The sequence below is a fragment of the Gastrolobium bilobum genome, unplaced genomic scaffold (genome assembly GCF_033153095.1).
Source record: "Gastrolobium bilobum isolate Gb01-03AN ecotype WA unplaced genomic scaffold, APGP_CSIRO_Gbil_v1 utg7932, whole genome shotgun sequence".
NCBI lineage: Eukaryota > Viridiplantae > Streptophyta > Magnoliopsida > Fabales > Fabaceae > Gastrolobium > Gastrolobium bilobum.
Genome location: NW_026896578.1, coordinates 48,279 through 68,533, shown reverse-complemented (window position 1 = coordinate 68,533; position 20,255 = coordinate 48,279). Strand labels below are relative to the sequence as shown.

The following is a 20,255-nucleotide window of genomic DNA, read 5'->3' as shown; positions in this document are numbered from 1 at the left end:
CTAATATCATTTGATGGTCGCTGTTGTTATTATTATGGAATATATGCAACACCTTACAGTACAAAATTACAAATCTGTTTCCCCAATTTGGTACCAAAAATATCGTAAGTTTTTAGCCTCTACTATTTCATAAAATAAGGATATTAAAAGAGTCAAGTTTATCATATCACCTTGTGCATATGCATCTATCTGTCTTATGAATCAGACACAAAACATGAAGTTGACAGCTTTTGGAATCTAAAAATCTTAAAGAGAGTAGAGAAAAATGGTTGGAGAAGGAAGAAAACCAAAGGCAGTGATTGTGGGGGGTAACATAGCTGGGATATCAAGTGCACACACTCTCAAATTAGCTGGTTGGGATGTCCTTGTGATTGAGAAAACAACTTCACCTCCAACTACAAGTCCCACTGGTGCAGGTCTTGGACTCGACCCTTTATCTCAACGAATCATTCAATCATGGCTTCCACATCCACAACTCCTTCACAACATCACCATACCACTAACTATAGATCAGGTGCCACCCTTTCTTTGTCTTTGTTCCCAATCACCTTTACTTCTATACCCTTTTCTTTCTTATCTAGCTTTTCTTCATTTCTATTTTTAATTTTATTTATTTTTACCTTATCATGATGTGTTTGGTGCACTGAAATTTGTTTAATTCTGAGTGCCTCTTTTCTATGTATGTATTATATGCAGTATCTATGTAACTGTCTTACAGTGCTAAATATTATGAACTCAACTAGTTTCTTTGAATTCTGATGATGCTTCGTGAACGCACTGAATTGAATATTGCACTGCACATATGACATGTGGCTTATTGATTTTTTTATTTTTTTATTTTTTTGTGTGGTGAGTAGAACGAGGCAACTGATAGTGAGAAGAAGGTGAGTTGGACATTGACAAGAGATGAGAGTTTCAACTTCAGAGCAGCACATTGGACTGATCTTCATGGCCTTCTGTACAATGCACTGCCTCCAAATATAGTTTTATGGGGTCACCTTTTCCTCTCTTTCCATGTTGCTGATGACAAATGCTCTGTCATAATAATGGCTAAGGTTCTTGAAACTGGAAAGGTCATCAAGATAGTAGGGGATTTGCTTGTTGCAGCAGATGGCTCTTTCTCCACCATCCGCCAGAAATATCTTAGTGATTTTAAACTGAGGTTTGTGTCTCACAATGGAGCTGATTTTAACTTCTACTTTCCTTCTAACTGAAGTAGGTCCTCTTAGGCTCTAGTGTCTTTTGCAGATATTCTGGATATTGTTCTTGGAGAGGGGTCCTTGATTTTTCAGAAACTGAGAATTTAGATACCATCATAGGTATAAGAAAGGCATACCCTGATTTAGGAAAATGCTTGTACTCTAACATGGGCTCAGGTACACACAGTGGCTTCTATGAGCTTCTAAACAAAAAGCTCAATTGGATTTGGTATGTGAATCAGCCAGAACCTGAAGTTAAGGTAACTTTGTTCCTCTCATTCTATACTCCTCCTATTATGAGATACCCGGATTGATAATTTCCCTAAGCAATTCCTGAAATGAAATTTTATGTCCTTTTTCAATTCCAAAACATATTCCTACGTGTTCTGTAAATTAAATTTGCTGTCAGGATAATAGGAAATCTTAGGCTGATTGAATACTATTTTTAAAAATAGTTTTTTGGTTTTCAAAATTAAAAAACAAAAAATCCATTATAAGACATGTTTTGTAAAAAAAATTAAAAATTGAAACTATTTTTTGGTTTTTAGAATCAAATTTAGAAAATATGTCTGAATTGTTTTTGTTTTGTGTTTTGACTTTTAACACCTATTTCTATAACTATTCTATAAAACAGTTTTAAAAATTAAAAAACCAGAACATAATCAAACATACCATTAGTCTCCATTTTGACTTCAAATCTACAGTGTATTCATGCTTCCTTTGCCAGATCAGCTAGTGCTGATTGTATATTGAAATTTTGGAGGGAAAACTTTTTAGGGAACCTCAGTGACAATGAAAGTAAGTGGTGACATGATCCAAAAGATGCACCAAGAAGCAGAAAAAGTTTGGATTCCTGAGTTGGTAAAGGTCATGAAAGAAACAAAAGACCCATTCTTAAATTTCATATATGATGGTGATCCCTTGGGAAAGATATTTTGGGACAATGTGGTCTTAGTAGGGGATGCAGCTCACCCCACTACTCCTCACTGCCTTAGAAGCACAAACATGTCAATATTAGATGCTGCAGTATTGGGCAAATGCCTAGAGAAGTTTGGAGCAGAAAAGTTACAATCAGCTTTAGAAGAATATCAGTTCATCAGGGTACCAGTTACTTCCAAGCAAGTTCTGCATGCAAGACATCTTGGACGCATAAAACAAGGTCTGATTCTCCCTGATAGAGAACCTTTTAACCCCAAGTCAGCAAGGCCAGAGGATTGCCAGGAGCTTCTACAGAGGAACACACCTTTTTTCAATGATGTGCCTTTGTCACTTGCTTCAATTCCATCCTCCATTTGATGATTGCCAATGGTGTATAAATTTTTGCACTGCATTGAAAATTGACTTCTTACTATTTTTGTACACTAATAAGGTGGTTCCCATAATTGATGTGCTGCCTTTGGGCTCCAAACTCTACTTTGGTCATTATGAATAATTTTATCACCAAATTCATTTTATTTGGCATGTCATCCCGAATTTCTTTTTTTTTTGGTAAAAATCCCGAATTTCTTTAAGAAGAGCAAAATGCGTTTTTTCAAAATAGGAAAGTGGAAAAATTTACTACTTTTGAGTAAATTACAACTCTTATGTCCTGTATTAACCATTGATTGAATTTATTTACAATTCGAAATACTATTGGATAATAACTTTCCAATCTTTGTTTAATATGGCATCAAAAAATCATGTTAATAGTACTATTCAGACAACCATTCTTATACCAAATATTATTACCGGTGCAGCGGTGCTAATTACAGGGGGTGATCACTGCATGCAACAAGGGGATTGTGTTATTGTGAAAAAACCAATTTTTTGCCGTACAACTGCAAAATATTTTTTATATATATGGGAAAAATCAAATTATGTCATGCAACTCCAAAATTGCATTGGTTTGAGAGTTAACTGGTTAAAATATAAAATATAATTTTTGAAATTTTCAAAATGACGGGATTAATATTATTTAGGGAAATTAATGAAGTATGTTTTCCCTAATCCTCAAAAACTTAGTTTTAGGGTTGCAGTTATATCATGTAACATAGGAAACGATAAACCTATATATATATATATAGAGAGAGACAGAGGGGTAGGATCTTTTGATATTAGTGTCAAGTTTGAAATTTGACACTACATCTAAGAATCGTTAGATCAAAAAAGATCAACGACTCTGATTTGTAAGCATGTGACATCATTGATATTTTTTGATCTAATAACTATCAGATGAGGTGTCAAATTTCAAATTTGACACTATTGTCAAATGATCCTACCTCATATATATATATATATATATATATATATATATATATATATATATATATATATATAAAAAATGATTTTTGCTCTAAAACGACATCTTTTCGTTGAACATTAGACAAATTTATATAAAGTAACTTAAAAAAAACAAAATCATAACCGTTGATTTCCGTCAAATCAACGGTTATCATTTATTGGGAATCAAACTTATTAATTAACTATTAATTCCCAATAAATGATAATCGTTGATTGGAGGAAATCAACGATTAAGATTTGATGTCAAATTTTAAAGTTTGACACCAGTATCAAACAATTATATATATATATATACACACACACATCTAATACCAAATATTAACCGTTGGTTTCCGTATATCTAACACTTTTAATTTATTTGGTCACACTCATTAAGTAATTATTAATTTCTAATAAATTATAATCTATGCACAAAAGTTGATGTAAAACTTATTATTTTTAGACCGATATAGATATAAGTTGATCCTATTTCTACGTATATATTATTTTTACGCCAATTACTCAATTATTTCCATTCGAACTCAACATGTCTGTAAGAGCTGCCTCTCCCTGCCAAATTATTAATACAGTTACATACCCAAAATTGAAACTCAAGATCATCGATCGATTAAGTTGGAATAACTACGTGTTGGTGAAAAACAATTTTTTAAATTGTATTGTAGTCAAATTTTTCATTGGATTTGGACTGGACATTTAGCAGTGTGTAGCTGGGCTCTGTAAGATTCGACCCAATGAGATCCTTAGAAGAAACGTGCTTATGATTTTTTTTTTGTTCGTGTGGGGAGATGTATGGACCATGTGTCCATATGATATGACTGATAATTTGGTGCTTCAAGAGAAAGTAGAAAAAAATGGTTGGGGAAGGAGAAAAGCCAAAGGCAGTGATTGTGGGGGGTAGCATAGCTGGAATATCATGTGCACACTCTCTAACGTTAGCTGGTTGGGATGTGCTTGTGATTGAGAAAACAACTTCACCTCCAACAGGAAGTCCCACTGGTGCAGGTCTTGGACTAGACCCTTTGTCTCAACGAATCATTGAGTCATGGCTTTCACAGCCACAACTCCTACATAACACAACTTTACCACTAACTATTGATCAGGTGCCACCCTTTTTGCTTTCAGGTTCCCTATTACTTGTCAATCTCTTCAATTTCTTTATTCTTCAGTTTTTCTTAGTTTCTGTTCTTTTTAACTTTTAATCCTAGCAAGCTGTCTCTAGTGAAGGTAGATTCTCTTATTCATTACTTATTCCAGAGTATCACTTGATTTGGTGTTCCTAAGATTGTGTTTTAATCATGAGTGATAGGCTGCAGTTTCTTCAGTATATGTAATATCTTCGTAACTTCTGTCTTTCATTGCCAAATGTTATCAACTGAACTAGTTTATCCGAATTCTGAAGATGATTTTTGGATTCACTGAACTGAATACTGCACTATACATATGACTTGTAAGAGACAAAGGGACAAGAGATTGATCATAAATTAACTTCTATTATTTGTTTCTCTGAAAGAATGCTAGTTGTAGTTAAGACTTTGTTATGGAATATTCCATGGATAAACCAATAAAAGGAACCCTTTTGATGTTGATGTACAGTTGAAGTATGAATCCTTTGAGAAACTGTAGTCCTTCTCAGAAAAAATAAAAATAAAAATAAAAATCTTATAATCATTATTTTTTCATGAGCAGAACCAGGTAACTTATAGTGAGAAGAAGGTTAGTTCAACATTGACAAGAGATGAGAGTTTCAACTTCAGAGCAGCACATTGGGCTGATCTTCATGGTCTTCTGTATAATGCACTGCCACCAAATGTAATTTTATGGGGTCACCATTTTCTCTCTTTCCATAGTGTAGATGACAAGGGTTCTGTCATAATAAAGGCTAGAGTTCTCAAAACTGGTGAGGTCATTGAGATAGTTGGGGATTTGCTTGTTGCAGCAGATGGTTGTCTCTCCTCCATCCGCCAGAAATATCTCCCTGATTTTAAACTGAGGTTTGTATCTCAAAATGGAGCCAAAGTTAACTTCCTCTTTCCTTCTATCTGAAGAAGGCCCTCTAAGGTTTTAGTATCATTTGCAGATATTCAGGCTATTGTGCTTGGAGAGGTGTTCTTGATTTCTCAGAAAATGAGAATTCAGAAACCATCATCGGTATCAAAAAGGCATACCCTGATATAGGAAAATGCTTGTACTTTGACTTGGGCTCAGGTACACACAGTGTGTTCTATGAGCTTCTAAACAAAAAGCTCAATTGGATTTGGTATGTGAATCAGCCAGAGCCTGAAGTTAAGGTAACTTTGCTCCTCTCATAGTACACTTCTATTATGAGGTATCCTAAGTGATAATAATCCACAGGTCTAAAAATTAAATTCCCTGTCAGGATAGTGGGAAAGTTTTCTATCTTAGTCTCCATTTTGATCTCATATCTACATTATTCATGCTTCTTCCTTCTGTTGTCAGATCAGCTATTGCTGACTGTATCTTGATATTTGGGGGGGGAACTTTTCAGGGAACCTCAGTGACAATGAAAGTAAGTAGTGACATGATCCAGAAGATGCACCAAGAAGCAGAAAAAGTTTGGATTCCTGAGTTGGTAAAGGTCATAAAAGAAACAAAGGAACCTTTCTTAAATTTCATATATGATAGTGATCCCTTGGGGAAGATATTTTGGGACAATGTGGTATTAGTAGGGGATGCAGCTCACCCTACTACTCCTCACTGCATTAGAAGCACAAACATGTCAATATTAGATGCAGCAATATTGGGCAAATGCCTAGAGAAGTTTGGAGCAGAAAAGCTAGAATCTGCTTTAGAAGAATATGAGTTCATAAGGGTACCAGTCACTTCCAAGCAAGTTCTGCATGCAAGGCATCTTGGTCGTTTAAAACAAGGTCTGGTGGTTCTCCCTGATAGAGAACCTTTTAACCCCAAGTCAGCAAGGCCAGAGGACTGCCAGGAGCTGCTGCTGAGGAACACACCTTTTTTCAATGATTTGCCTTTGCCACTTGCTTCATTTTCATCCTCCATTTGATTGCCTATAGTAGTAAATTTTATTGCTGCATTGAAGATGGATTTGTTACTCGCCAATCAATACAACTATTTGTACACTAATAAGGTGATTCCTATAACTGATGTGATGCCTTTGGGCTTCAAACTTTATTTTGGCTATCAAAAATGATTTTATCACCAAATTCATTTTATTTGGTATCTCATCCCAAAATTTATTTTAGAAGAATAAAATACATCTTAAATCTCAAAATTAAAGTGGAAAAATGGGTACTTTTACATAGAATGAATTTCAAACTACACATGCAATAATAATAATATTATTATTTTAAAAAAATGATTACCAATTTCATTCAAACAAAAGTCTTTCGCACAAAATTACATTAAGTAAACATTCTCGTATGTAATTTATGGGAAAAGTGTTTGTCCTTTTAAATCACACAGCTTATATCCTTTCACTCTCATAAAGAGGTGAGATTTATATCTTTATATTTTTTTGTTCACTCTCTCTCTCTTCCTTTATTTATCTCTTTCTCTCACTTAAAATGACAAACTTTACATCCTTTAAAATGATACACATTTTTCCAATAAGTTATTTTCTTTAATAGCGGTTCTATCAAATTTAATTCAACAAGGGTAAAAACTAAATGCATACTTGGATGCAGGGTACAGTCTTCCCTAACATACCATTGAGAATATTTATTAATGGATATCAACATTAAAAACTTGTTTATTTACAATCCAAATGCTATTGGAGAATAACTTTTCTATCTTTGTTTAATAAATTAAAAAGTATATAATATCATATAAATTCAAATTAAGAAAAAAAACCAAATAGCTTTATAACCAATTTTTGGGTATTGAGTGTTGGTTCTTATGTGTTTCTATCTTGGACAAAAGAGAAATAAATAATTAAGAAGAATCAAGAAACAGTCAAGACTAGAAAGAAAAAGAAATTGAATTGACATCTTTTTATTTTGAATTTGGTTCGGAATTGGGATTTTGAAAAATCCCTAATCTCCCGTTAAACAATTTTCCAGATTCTTCATAATTTGAAATCTCACTTCGTGGTCATTCAATCAGATTGAATTTTGAATCACAAATCCTGATACAATTCGCAATACTGAATGGAATTATGTGATTCCGCATCTCAAAGAGTGATTCAAGGTTATGTGATTCCGCTCCTCACAGAGCGATACATGGTACGCATCCGCAATACTAATTACCATGGTCTTAATCACTATCTTTTTAAAACTAATTCTTTCACTTAAACTACCAAAACAAATGACATATAATCTCATACTCATCCGTCAATGTTATTAAAATTGGCTCGGTTATTGACTCAGTCAAGATACTAGATCACTGATTTAATCGTATGACCCGATAATTATATACAATTCTATAATTTATATTATAAAATTATAGACATACTCAAATATCTAAAAAAATAATAAAAAATCCAAATATTTTAATATAAAAATTAATAAATCACACTTTATTATCCAATAAAGAATCAAATAAAAATATAATAATCGTAATGCGGGACTTCAGGTTCAATAAACGATATCTCTAATTATAAATCAAATCAAAATTTTCTGTATAATGCATAATTAAAATAATATTAGTGTTGTAAGTACATAACTTATGTAGGTCAATAAATAAAAAATACTCAATTATGTTTATTATAAAAAAAAATTGAATTTTTTTTTTGGAAAGGTCACCGGTTTTCATGAAAACCGGCCGGGTCATACCAATTCTGATGCATGATCAATCCGATACTTCATCTGAACTGGTTATATGACCGATTTTCGCGTCGGGTCGGCCCTGCCAGTTTTATTATCATCCCTGTATCAAAAATGCATTTGAGTATCAAATATGAACATTAATCTTGAACTTCTTACTCAGGAAGAAATGAACTTCACTAGCACAACTCTGAACCCAAATAAAGAAACATGAATTCAAAAATCTGCTTGTTGACTTTATTCACAAGCCCAAATAAATTAACATTTTTATTGATAAATGAACAAACACCGAAGATTTAGTCCTCCAAAAAAATATTTAAATTCAACAGACTAATATTTCTGATGATACGCAATACATTCTAACTCATTGGTAAATCATACAGCCTAAAGATGTAATGGAGGCAAGCTATTACGCTGGATTTTACATTCCTACCAACAGGGAAAACAGAGAAGACTTTAATCGCAGGCAGTACAGACAACATACTGGGCTCTATATTAACTGCATTCAAACACTCTGATATAAGGCAAACTAAACTTTTGAGGGCCACGTTGCTTGAGCTGACATAATAATTCCAACAATAACTCCAAATAACCCAAGTGCGCTACCAAAGATCTCGATCACAAGAATTTTCACAAAGAGAGAGGAGTTCTGAGCATCAGACAATGCACAGCTGCTTCCAATTATTCCTACACACAATCTGCCAGAAAACAAAAATTGAATATGTAACAGCACGATGGAAAAGGTCTCCCTGCATTCAACAGGGGAATTTCCTGCATAGATATAATAAGGTGTAGGTAAAAAAGAAAACACACCCACAAACAAGATTCGCAAAGCCCACGATAATTCCTGAAGCAAAGATTGCATATCCAGCTCTAAGAGACTCCGGTGCATAGATATTTGATGGTGGAACGCTCTCTAATTTTGTTTGTAGAATAATTGCCACAATAACACCATATATAGCAACAGCTTCACAGAAGATTACACTGAAATACCATAAACATCAAGAACAATATTGTCAAGTCACACAATTGTTTATATTTGGAAGTTGGAAGTTGGAACTATATCAGCTGCGCCAAGATACTTTATGTAGATAATTCATAATACATGTAAACGAAACATTAACATTCAAATAGAAAAATCTTAAGTTCAGACTTTCAGAATGACAATTCTGAAATTCACATCAAATACAGGGTTTAATAACCTTAATTTACCATATAACTTCAATGATTTAAGTGAATGAGCCATCATTATATGATCAATCGATCATTATATTCAGTGTGCGTTTGGATTAACTTATTCTGAGCTCAAAATCTTATTGATAGAGCTTTAAAAAAAGTGATTTTTCCCTTAAAATTAACCAAAACAATGCACTAAAAGCCAAAAGAAAACATAGAGCTTTACCATAGATGCACTCCGGTACTTTGAATACAAGGCAACTAAATTTTTAAGGGCCATATTCCAACAATAACTCCAAATAGCCCAAGTGCACACCGAAGATTTTAATCACAAGAATCTTCACAATACTCAAATAGAACCGTCTTAATTTCAGACATTCAAAATAGAAATTCTGAAATTTACATTAAATACAGAATTTAACAACCTTAATTTACCATTTAACTTTAGTTACTTGAGTAAATGAACATTCATTGTATGATCAATTGATCATTATATTAAAAGCCAAATGAAAGGGGAAAACCCACACTATTAGGACCGACCATAATTACTCCACATTAGGGGTGACCAGGTTACAATTACATCGAGAGTTTATGAGAAGAGGAAAAATAGGACGAATCTGACTCGGGAATCAGCGCCAACTAATATGAATTAAAGCAGAAGCTAATGGCAGCGAATGTCACGGGAATGTCATGGCGCAATCCCTGGAATATTGCCTGGAAATTCAAGTATAAAAAGGAAGGTGAGAACGTGAGAAAGGGGAGATAGTTTTCTGAGGCTAGGGAGGAGCTTGGCTCTGAGACAAGAGATAAATATCTCTCTGGGTGTTTTACGTTTCTTTCCCTTTGAGTGTGTTGTCTTGTTTTCTCCATTTGGTTACTTGTAATAATAAGATATCGTTGTCTTCCATTTGGAGGGTATCGTACTTGATAAACAAAACAGTGTTATTTAGTGTGAAGCTCTTGAATCCAATCCTCCTATGATATCACAGACACTCACTATCCTTCTACCCCTCACAGGCAAAGGAGTCAATGAAATTTTAGGGTCACATGCCATAAATATCATTCAGCTTCAACTTGTTTCAACATACTGCTAAAGCTATTTCCTCTCCACAAAACTATCACACAGACTTTATGCTTGTTTTACAGAAAAATCGTTCTCTATTTTTTGGTGTTTGGTGTGGAAACTGTTTTCCAGAAAACATTTTTTGTTTGGTGCAGAAAAGCATTTTTTTTAGAAATCATTTTCATAAGTTTGGTGCAACAGTCAGAGGAGAATATGCTCCTAGTTGATTGCTACAATTTACAAGAAATCTCCTTTGGACAAAGCAACAAAAGTAACAACTACAACCAAACCTTATATGATTAACCATTAGGTAGGGTAAGCTAATGGATCAAATGACACTGTTGAGCTTTATCAAAAACCTTTTAGACAAATCAAACAACAAAAGAAAATTTCGGTAAAATGCATTATTTACTGTAAAAATGTTACAAATGAAAATATTCTCTAGGAAAATATCTTACCCGAAAATGATTTTTAGGAAGCCATTTCCTACATAATTCTTTTTGTAATATTATTTTCCTCAAAAACAAATTGAAGCCTATAACAAACTTAGGGCTTGTTTGAAATCAGTTTTCAAAAACAGCTTTTTGATTTTCAGAACAAAAAAACCCATTTGGTAAGGCCTGTTTTGTAAAAAAAATTTAAAAAACTATAATTATTTTTTTGTTTTTAGAATCAAATTTAGAGAATATGTCTGGGTTATTTTTGATTTTTGTTTTGGTTTTTAACTTTCAAAACAAAAAAGCATAGAAAATAATTTTTTTTATAACTATTATACAAAATAGTTTTAAGAACAAAAAAACCAGAACACAATCAAATAGGCCCTTAGTTAGCCCGCCGTCAATTACTTTGGTCCATTTGTTTTTAAGGGAAAAAAAACAACTCCCCATGAAACCCCACAACTTGCGAGAGTAGGGGTGAGGGCAAACTAAAGTCAAGTAAACCTTCTCAAGTATATTTTCAATGATATCGATGGCCTCAATAGACACCACAGCAGTAGCCTGGGTCTTTCATAGGAAGTGGCCAATTGATGCCACTGGTACACCCACATGGGGGTTGAACCACAGTAAACCCAGGAGCCAGTGGGACAGTGTGAACTACAATTCCAACTACTATGCCACTCAGTGACAAGTATTTTCATGCTCGATCAACAAGAAGAATACTGAAGCTTGCACAAATGTGCTAGACTTCATTACTCATTGACTTCAAAAACGATACAATCTCTATCCCAAATAACCACCCAGCATAATGTGCATATGTCCATTCCAAAATAAGAAGAAAAAATATTAATAAACTTCAAATAACTTTACTTACTTTGACTGTAAATCATCAATATTAATCCTTCAGCTTTTATATCTGGCACCAAAAGGAGGAGGGGGAGGGGGTTTCAAACGGAGAATGAAAATTGGAGAAAGAAACTTTCTATCTTCTTTCCGTACTTTCCCATTTTTATATTTTAAAATACTACATACATATGCAATTACCAAGCAAGCTTCATGCCTAAAAGTAGACAATCACACCCTTGAAACCATATGATCCTTTATTGACATTGATCATTGGCAAGAAACTAACTCCCAATACATAGTAAAATCGCTTCACACTCAAAGCTAAAATAATAGTTGTCATAATTTTTCTATTAATAAAACCTTCTGAACTGTCATATAATATTTAAAAAAAAAATCAAACAAAAAGAGTGAAAATTGAGTTGCGATGAGGTTAATTAGCGATTTCACCTAATGAGATTCTTGGAAGTGATTCGGGGAGCCTTGATTGCAGCACCGATCAAGCTACTACCGGTTATGTAAATCCCCCTTCATGTGTCATTGAAACGAATTTGAATGTGAGAAGAACGGAAACGGAAAAGGAAACTGCAATGGAAATTAGAAACGGGAATAAAAGGCGTACCAGGCAGCGCCGAGGACGGAGACGCCGATTGCGACGGCGATGCCGATGGCGGAGAAGGTGTAAGGGGAGATCATGACGAGTGCCGTAGCCCAAGAGCTCGAATGCCCAGCAATGGTCGTAGAGATCGACATTGTGATTGTGTTGCGAACGAAACGATTGAGATCCGGTGTTGTTCTGTTAACCACAGAAAGAACAGAACGCCGTATCGCTTTTATGTACATTCAAAACGGCGGGTCGTTTAGTTAGAGACGAGTGGTGATATCTAATTAGACCCCGTTTGACATACGCAAGTAGGTTGGTATAGAGGTCAGGTCAATACTCAATAAACCGCAAGACAAATCACTACCAACAGAGATGAAATTGAGTTGGGCTCGGTTGACCCGAACTTTGTCTTAAAATTTTTTAATTTTATATCAAAAAAATTTAATTTAGCCTAACCTGAGTCTAGTATGAGTTTAATTGTAAACCTGACTTGATCCGTTTATAAAAAAAATGGTCTGGTTCAGCCCGTTAACCTGTTAATTTTTAACTTATAAGCAAAACCATAAATTAACTCCACAAAATACGCAAATTCTGTTGCTAAAACAAAAATCATAATTTCATATCCAAACAGAACCATGAATCACAATAAAACTCATCACAATCTATATTTAAGTCACTTTCAAAAACAAAATGCTCAAACTAAATAACATATATTTCATCATATCCAATTAACAAATCTATAGTATGTAAATTAAAATAGCTACATAATTCAATAAACACATCATGATGCTTGTAGTAGCCAAAAATTTCTCTTCATCTTCTCTCTCTTACAAATACAATTCCAAGATTACATAAGTTGGTAAACAATTTGTAAATGTAAAAACAAAAAACAAGAATAAAGAATAGAAACAAAAAAATAAGATTAAGAAAAAAAATCTTTTAATAGATTCATATAAACAATCTCACATGCTGAGATGTTGGTTCCTCTTACGTAAAAAATAAAATCAAATTTCTATTACAATTTAATCGAATATAATTAAATTATAAAATAATTTCAATTGATTAAATTTATACTTTTTGTTTTTTCTTCAAGTCATACCTATTACGTAGCCAATCTCCGCCGTATACTAAAGCTTGGATGATATCTTTAGCTAAGCTAGAACGATAGACATCAATAACTCTTCCTCCAGCACTAAATATTGATTCTGATGGTATTATAGATATTGGTATAGATCTTATGTCACTCTCAAAGATAGTATTGGTGGGGGAACAAACCTAGGTCTTTTTATCACCTATTTAACTCACATGTACCAACTGAACTATCATCATTTGATAATACTATGAATAATATTATTTTATTTTATTTAAAATAAATAATATGATATAGACCTCTGTAGGCTTATAGGTCTGACATATAAAAAAAAGCTATCATCTATTTTTTAATTAGGCTTTTTTAAAAACTCGGGCATGTTTATTTGACTATATGCAATAGGTCAAGCCCGACCTGATATAAGTTAAGCCGTAAGCTCTTATAGGCCGACCCCGCCCACTTTCACCCCTATCTGCCAATGAAGTGTGCAATGTTCGAAATTAGAACCCCTTATTTGGGGAGAGTTTTAATGACTGCTGGCCTTGGAGTGATTGTAAATTTTGTCACCATTTTTTTCTTAAAAAAAAAAACCCCTGTTTGATAAATTTTTTTAAGCTAATTTTTTTTCTTTTTGGTAATAAGGTAAAATTAATTTTAAGTTAAATTAATAAAAAAAAGAGTTTAAAAATAAAACTAAAATTTGATAATTATATAAAAAGGATTTTAAAAGGAGGGAGAAGAAATAATTTATTATTAGGATAAGTGATAAAATTTATAATTAAAAGTTTAAAATAAGAATATAATTGAAAAACGGATATAAGATTCTAAAAGGCTGATATACACTTAAAAGAAAACTTCTCCTAGCTTTTAGGTTATAACTTTTTTTCTTTATTATAATTTTTTTTTCCTTTTTATGATTAGAACTTTTATAAAATTATATTTAGCTGCTAAACTTCATTATAAGAATAATACAATATATATATATAAGGTCATGATCATTTTACACAAGTATAAGTTACACTCTCAATCTTGTCCATTGATTTCACTTATATCTAAGGGCTCTAATTTTTTAGTAATATGAGCAATTGGATATAAGTGGATAAATGGTCAAGATTGAGTGTAAGACCTCTAATTCTTACACCAGTGTAAGAATATCATGTCTTATATATATATATATATATATATATATAGGGCATGTTATATTAACAAACTTTTTTGTTTACAAACTACATTATCTTCTCCCGGGAGAACACTAGGTTTCACTATGTTCTCCCGGGAGAATAGAGTGTAATTTGTAAAAATTTGTCAAAAAAGTTTGTAAACGGATCCTTCCCATATATATATATATATAGGCATGATCATCTTACACCGGTGTAAGAATAATAAGTCTTACACCAAATCTCAACCATTGATTTTTTGCATCTAACGGTTAAAATTTATTAGGTCTCACTCATTAATTAATTTTTAATTTCTAATAAATCTCAACCGTTAGATACACGGAAATCAAAGGTTAAGATTTGGTGTAAGATTTATTATTCTTACACTGGTGTAAGTTGATCATATCTCATATATATATATATATATATATATATATATATATATTTTAGGCTTTAATGTTTTTAAAGTGAATGTAGATAAGTTATCTACATTCGCACCCAAAACGACGTCGTTTTGGGTTGAAAAATTAAAAAATTATAATGAAAAATTTTATTACAACCATGAAATAAATTTTAATTACAAAAATACCTTGATTTCTGCCTCAAAACGACGTCATTTTGGGCTCATTGTAGATAAGTTATCTACATTGACGGTAGAAAAAGCGAACTTATATATATATATATATATATATATATATATATATAGGGTTTTATAATTCTCAAGTTACATGAGAATTACAATATCATGTTGTAGAGACAAAAAACATGTGGAACCAATATGTTAGAAAAAACTATGTATAAGACCCACATCAACATGAAAATCGGAGGGTGTGTAGGAAGATTTCAATTCTCATGTTGAATAAGAATTATAAAACCCATATATATATGGGGGAATGTTATACTTACAACCTATTTTCGTTTACAACCATATCTCAACCGTTGATTTCTGTCAATCAACGGTTAAGATTCTCGCAAATCAAATTTATTAGTTAATTACTAATTCACAATAAATGACAACCGTTGATTGTCGAAAATCAACGGTTGAGATATGGTTGTAAGAATTTGTAAACTATTTAGGTTATAAATATAACTCCTCCCATATATATATATATATATATATATATATATATATATATATATATATATATATAAAACTACCAAGAAGCACTTATTCACACCAAAGGCCCAAACCGAAACATTGCTTAGAGTTACGTAAAATTATAATATTTTTAATCCTATCATTACAAACATTTATTTATTTACGTAGTATATCCCAATATTTGGATGGTAAACGTAGCAATAAAGGGAGGGAGTGGATCTTCTCGTGTGAAAATATGGTCATATTATTTGATTATTATCACTTATTTAAAAATTATATACTTTTTTATCTCTTATTCCATCATCAATGAATAATTATGATCAAACAACGTAACTAGAAGATTTAATGTTACAACATCTTCATAGTTAATAATGGTCATTCATGCTATTGCTGGTTTAGTTCCTCCTTCTGACTTGGCTGGTTGATAATAAGGTGATTTGGTGTCACTCTTCATTGGGAACCTTCACGGTGAAATGAGCTTATTCTCTTCTAAAAATAATAGTCTACGTACGTGGAAGTAGTTCTAAGTCTAACATACGAAGCAATCGTATTATAGATTTTTGATTGAACCCTTGGTTTTTCAAAGAGTATGATGTCACTACATTAACGTTCTTAATTTTTATTTTATTTTTTATCAATAAATCAGTTTACAAGAAATATTATTTTTAGTGACAAATATATAGTGACGAATATAAAATTTGTCACTAATTATATATTATTTGTGACAAAAAAATTATTTTATCACTAATATTATGTTTAATTATGACAAAATGATAAAATGTCACTATAACTTAATTAATAGTGACCAAAATATTTATGTCTCAAATATAATTTGTCACTAATATAAATTATTTGTAAAAAATTTGAAATTCTTACAACAAAATCGTCAATAATGTAGAATTTTAAAGATGTAAAAAGGTATTAGTGATAATGCTCGAGTTTTAAGAATGAAATTATTTTTCAAAAATTGAAAATATGGATTAATTTAAAACATGTATTTAAATTACGTATTCCACGAGAAGTCATCATTAAAAACTTCGATTGAAGATTTAAAAACCAAATTACTTAATTGTGATTTAATAAAAAAAAGTTTAGTTGACTTAGAAATTGAATTACAAAAAAAAGAATGTAACAAAAAAGTGCAGAATAAGGGTGTGTTTGAATGTGTTTTTGTTTTTTTGTTTTTAAAACCTGTTTTGAGAATGAAATTTGAAAACTGATTTTGAGAGTAAAAAAATAATAAAACTTGTTTGAATATGGTTAGTTTTGAAGTTATAAGGAAGATGTAGTTATTTACAAAAATGCCATTAAAGAATCCTCGTATTTACAAAATTGCCATTACAAGATAATGTAAAATAAAATAAAAATCGATCTAATTACAAAAATGCCATTAATGAATCTCCTTATTTACGAAAATGCCACCACACTTTACAAAAAACCAGAAAATAACCTTGGAAAATACCCTGGTGTTGTTTTGCTTTTTCTGTTTCTAAAACCAAAAAAACAAAAACGATTTTTAATGAAAACAGTCTCTTCAATCAAGTTCTTTTATTTTTTTTGTTTTTAAAAACAAAATATTATTTTACAAAACAGTTAACAAGCAGCCCCAAAATTAAAATAGAGTGTACTTGAAAAAAAAAAAGGAAGGAAAAAAAATAAAAACCCGCGTTAAGGCAAATGAATTTTTTTTTCAAAAGCTTGCTTTATAAAAAGTAAAAAAAAAAAGCGGGAGTGAGGTGAATGCTTTTTTCATTTTACAAACTACTCATTGTTTTCAAATTGTAAAGTTAAATATTTTTAAAAAATTTGTTTTGGTTCTAAATCTATTTTGAGTTTTTTTTTTCGTGGAGGTTTTAGTGGTAACTGCCCCATATATTTGGTTTGTTCCCAACAAACTGCCATCTCTAGTTTCTAATATTCAAATTTTGAATATTGTTTTTTTTTTTTTGATAACATATTGTTTTATTTTCATTGTACTGTTCTTTGTCTCGTTCCATTACCTTCACCACTCAAGAAAGAAAGCTATGGAGAACAACGATGCATATGAGTAGAAGCGATTGAAGTAGAGAATTATCTTACCCGTCTTTGGTCCATTGGGGAATAACACATGAGTGAAGGAAAGTTTTTGAAGATGCAGGTACATTATTACATCTTCCACGACTTTCGTCAAAGCCTCAACTTTCTTACTTGAACTGTTTATTTTGAAACTATTGATTGATGATTTATTTTTTTATTTTTTTTCGGTCTTGTATGTATGTCATCTCTGTCATCCCATTTTAATTCTTCTTATTTACAACGAAATTTCTCTTTATTCTATTTTGGGTTTTGGAACTGCTTGTGTATACAGAAATGTGTCTTAAAGTGAGCATATATTGCGATGGGTGCAAGCACAAAGTTAAGAAGATTAATGGTACGCATCTATTCAATATACACATATTCTAGAGAAAAAATAAGTGATGTTAGCATGTAGAGACACATTTACTCCGAAAAGCTTAATTTTTTCCCTTTTATTATCTAAAGAAAAATATAATCTCATATTGCTAGCCATATCTTGAATTACTAATTTGATTGCTTATTTAACAGGTAATTTTGCAGAGGTTTTTATCATTGAGATATATGTTGAACAAGTGAAGGTGATGGTTTTCAAGGAACTGGATTCCAATGTTCTAGTCAAGAGGCTTGTAAAACGGGAGAAACATTAGGGAGTTTTTTTTTTTTTTTTTTTTTTTCCACCATCCTTTCAAAGATTTTTAATGTAACATTTATGTGCATTTTTTTTTTGTAATTTAGGAATTCTGGAATTTGTAATCTTGTAATTAACAGGTTTATAGTTTTTTTCTAATTTATAAGTTTGTTATATTTAAATTATTATTAAAAGTCTATTACTTTTTTATTGGCATTAATTATAATTTATTTAAATAGAAAAATAATTATTATTACATTCGTGTAACAATATAAGTGTGATCTACAACTAAATCAATTATCACCATTTCAAATAGATTTTAGTGATAAAAATTATTAACCATTATGAAAAATTAAATAATTGATATTTTTAAAATAGTGACAATTAATTAGTCACTACAAAATCTATAATGTGAGATTAAATCATCACTGTTATTGTATTTATTGTGACGATTATTTTTGTCATTATTATTTATAAATTTCAGTGACATTATTATGGTCACAATAAATATATTATTTAGTGACATTTAAAAATAACGTCACTAATTTAATAATGACTTGATTAATAGTGACGAATGTTGACAAATTGAATTATCATCACAAAAATACCTTAGTGACGATTTTTATATGTTTTAATGACGATTTATGTCATCACAATAAATGAAATTTCTTGTAGTTAAATATCTAAAATATTATTAAGTCTTCTAAACATTTTATTATCAAATAAATCTCTTAAAAAATTAAAATGTCACCATATTAATCTTTTTGGCGGACTAATGGTAAACAATAATTGTAAAAAAATGTCACCATACAAAAGTGTCAAGCAAAATATCATTTGTTTGAGTTCGCTATATCATGCAACGAACTCGATTTGTTGATGTGGCGTGTTTCTAATGGCCACCTAATTCGCTATTGGGTGTAGTGAACTAGGTGACAATTAATGCCCCTCTATCTTGACAAAAACTGGACACATGGCAATGTCAAAGAAGTTCATTAGAGGGCATAGCGAACTAGGTAAAAATAGCCGTTGAATATGTGTTTGACATGCATAAGTTTGCTACACTAAATAGAAAACTACATGCAACTTGTAAAAATAGATAGTCTACTCAACTGCAAAATAGCACAGAAAAGAGAAAAGTCCAAAAAATATAATAGCATCATCCTTGTCAGTTTACTCAGTAGCAATTTTGCAAAAACAATATGACAAAATGTCCTTTATAGGTTATTAGAAGTAAATATTTTTACAAGTTGCACATAGTTCGCTAGTTAGTGTAGCAAACTTGTGTACTTAGTTCACTATCACCCCTAGTGAACTTTCGTGACACTGCCACGTGTTCTGCTTTTATAAAAGCAGAGGGATATTAATTGACACCTAATTGGCTACACCCAATAGCGAATTAGGTGGCCACTAAAAATATGTCACATCAGCAAACCGAGTTCATTGTCTGTTATAACAAACTCAGACACATGACATTTTGGCAAATATTATTGTTCGCGTAGCATTCTGGTAAAAAAGTGATCAGTGTGTGGTACATTGGTCTTTGTTACTCAAATTGCATGCATATACGATAAACCCCAAATAAGCTAATATTCACGGATCATGAAAATATCATTGCCCCATGCATTGGTGGGTACTTTGTTTTTCTGGTAAGCACGGAGTTTTTGTTTCCTCTGAAATACATGATTTATATGCACTTTTTCATTTCAATTTTTCCCATGAATTGAAATCCATGCGATTTGTGCGTAAAACTAGCCTATGTGTATTAAACCCCATACATAACATCATTATCATAGATTCATAGCCAAATTCATTCCGCCACTACAACTACTATAATAGGTACGTGCGTAGTGTTTTATGTATCCTATCCCATATAAAAAAA

The 20,255-nt window shown here is 31.6% G+C and overlaps 3 protein-coding genes across 4 annotated transcripts; 2 read left to right on the top strand and 1 right to left on the bottom strand.

The window, feature by feature from the left end:
• The first annotated feature begins 192 nt into the window (after nt 1-192).
• On the top strand, nt 193-2,601 carry LOC133300715 (uncharacterized). Its single transcript, XM_061500291.1, has 4 exons — nt 193-514; nt 858-1,162; nt 1,249-1,459; nt 1,977-2,601. Exons 1-4 carry the CDS (start codon nt 266-268, stop codon nt 2,493-2,495), a joined length of 1,284 nt encoding a protein of 427 aa, XP_061356275.1. The 5' UTR covers nt 193-265; the 3' UTR covers nt 2,496-2,601.
• A 1,664-nt stretch (nt 2,602-4,265) lies between these two features.
• LOC133300708 (uncharacterized) lies at nt 4,266-6,658 on the top strand. Its single transcript, XM_061500282.1, has 4 exons — nt 4,266-4,579; nt 5,166-5,470; nt 5,557-5,767; nt 5,986-6,658. Exons 1-4 carry the CDS (start codon nt 4,331-4,333, stop codon nt 6,505-6,507), a joined length of 1,287 nt encoding a protein of 428 aa, XP_061356266.1. The 5' UTR covers nt 4,266-4,330; the 3' UTR covers nt 6,508-6,658.
• A 1,795-nt stretch (nt 6,659-8,453) lies between these two features.
• LOC133300707 (V-type proton ATPase subunit c''2-like) lies at nt 8,454-12,569 on the bottom strand. Of its 2 annotated transcripts, none has more exons than XM_061500280.1 (4): nt 12,366-12,569; nt 12,194-12,271; nt 8,984-9,208; nt 8,454-8,934 (listed from the first exon to the last, which is right to left on the bottom strand). In XM_061500280.1, exons 1-4 carry the CDS (start codon nt 12,494-12,496, stop codon nt 8,754-8,756), a joined length of 615 nt encoding a protein of 204 aa, XP_061356264.1. In that variant the 5' UTR covers nt 12,497-12,569; the 3' UTR covers nt 8,454-8,753. The 2 variants fall into 2 exon arrangements, with proteins under 2 accessions (XP_061356264.1, XP_061356265.1); XM_061500281.1 differs by having other exon boundaries at nt 8,456-8,922; nt 9,038-9,208; nt 12,366-12,565.
• Nucleotides 12,570-20,255: the final 7,686 nt, after the last annotated feature.

What these genes read in the sequence shown, in the direction of transcription:
- LOC133300715 (XM_061500291.1), top strand. Translation starts at nt 266, where the DNA reads ATGGTTGGAGAAGGAAGAAAACCAAAGGCAGTGATTGTGGGGGGTAAC. An exon ending in CTTAGTGATTTTAAACTGAG is followed by an intron (nt 1,163 to 1,248) that starts GTTTGTGTCTCA and finishes TGTCTTTTGCAG; the next exon opens with ATATTCTGGATATTGTTCTT. An exon ending in AGCCAGAACCTGAAGTTAAG is followed by an intron (nt 1,460 to 1,976) that starts GTAACTTTGTTC and finishes AAAACTTTTTAG; the next exon opens with GGAACCTCAGTGACAATGAA.
- LOC133300708 (XM_061500282.1), top strand. Translation starts at nt 4,331, where the DNA reads ATGGTTGGGGAAGGAGAAAAGCCAAAGGCAGTGATTGTGGGGGGTAGC. An exon ending in CTCCCTGATTTTAAACTGAG is followed by an intron (nt 5,471 to 5,556) that starts GTTTGTATCTCA and finishes TATCATTTGCAG; the next exon opens with ATATTCAGGCTATTGTGCTT. An exon ending in AGCCAGAGCCTGAAGTTAAG is followed by an intron (nt 5,768 to 5,985) that starts GTAACTTTGCTC and finishes GGAACTTTTCAG; the next exon opens with GGAACCTCAGTGACAATGAA.
- LOC133300707 (XM_061500280.1), bottom strand. Translation starts at nt 12,496, where the DNA reads ATGTCGATCTCTACGACCATTGCTGGGCATTCGAGCTCTTGGGCTACG. An exon ending in ACTTCCAAGAATCTCATTAG is followed by an intron (nt 9,209 to 12,193) that starts GTGAAATCGCTA and finishes ATGGTATTTCAG; the next exon opens with TGTAATCTTCTGTGAAGCTG. An exon ending in CTATGCAGGAAATTCCCCTG is followed by an intron (nt 8,935 to 8,983) that starts TTGAATGCAGGG and finishes TATTCAATTTTT; the next exon opens with GTTTTCTGGCAGATTGTGTG.